The sequence below is a fragment of the Trypanosoma equiperdum genome, assembly GCF_001457755.1.
Source record: "Trypanosoma equiperdum strain OVI genome assembly, contig: ctg_1678, whole genome shotgun sequence".
NCBI lineage: Eukaryota > Euglenozoa > Kinetoplastea > Trypanosomatida > Trypanosomatidae > Trypanosoma > Trypanosoma equiperdum.
In genome coordinates this window covers 1-460 of record NW_027123702.1, presented here as the reverse complement: position 1 = coordinate 460, position 460 = coordinate 1, and the positions used below count along the sequence as shown (strand labels likewise).

General features: G+C 48.3%; 1 pseudogene across 1 annotated transcript in view; it reads left to right on the top strand.

Moving 5' to 3' along the window:
• TEOVI_000504000:pseudogene overlaps window positions 1-321 on the top strand; it is a 3,015-nt pseudogene extending 2,694 nt beyond the window's left edge. Inside the window, 3 exon segments of the mRNA in view lie at window positions 1-271; window positions 273-293; window positions 295-321. The exon segment at window positions 1-271 is cut by the window's left edge and continues 29 nt beyond it. Of these exon segments, the coding sequence occupies window positions 1-271; window positions 273-293; window positions 295-321 (319 nt within the window).
• The last annotated feature ends 139 nt before the right edge of the window (window positions 322-460 follow it).

The following is a 460-nucleotide window of genomic DNA, read 5'->3' as shown; positions in this document are numbered from 1 at the left end:
GTACCTGATACGCTGCCAGCCACGAGATAGATGCCTAAAAGAGAGTGCGGGGTTAGTATATCATCCCGGTCGTCCTGTTCGAAAGCTACTGAATGATGTAAAGCGTGAATACCCACAACTTCAGGTAGAATCCGCACACCCCTGACTGTCACCCACATTTCTGGATGCAGCAAACAAACGTTTGTTTTACCACACCATTCCCCCGAATGTGAGCAGAGAGTTGGAGGAAGAACTCAAACGTGAGACATCTGAAAGATGGATAAAGCGCCATTTTTAGAAGAAAAGGGCAGCAGTCCTGTCGCTCTATCACACTACGAAGTGTGGACAGACGGATCTGTAACATTGTGGGGAAAATCAGGAGCGGCAGCTCCAATCATCAAGAATGACGAACTTCTGCACGAAGTGCTCGAAGGAACGGGACGACTTGTATGCAGCTATAGAGCTGAATGTGTAGCCCTAC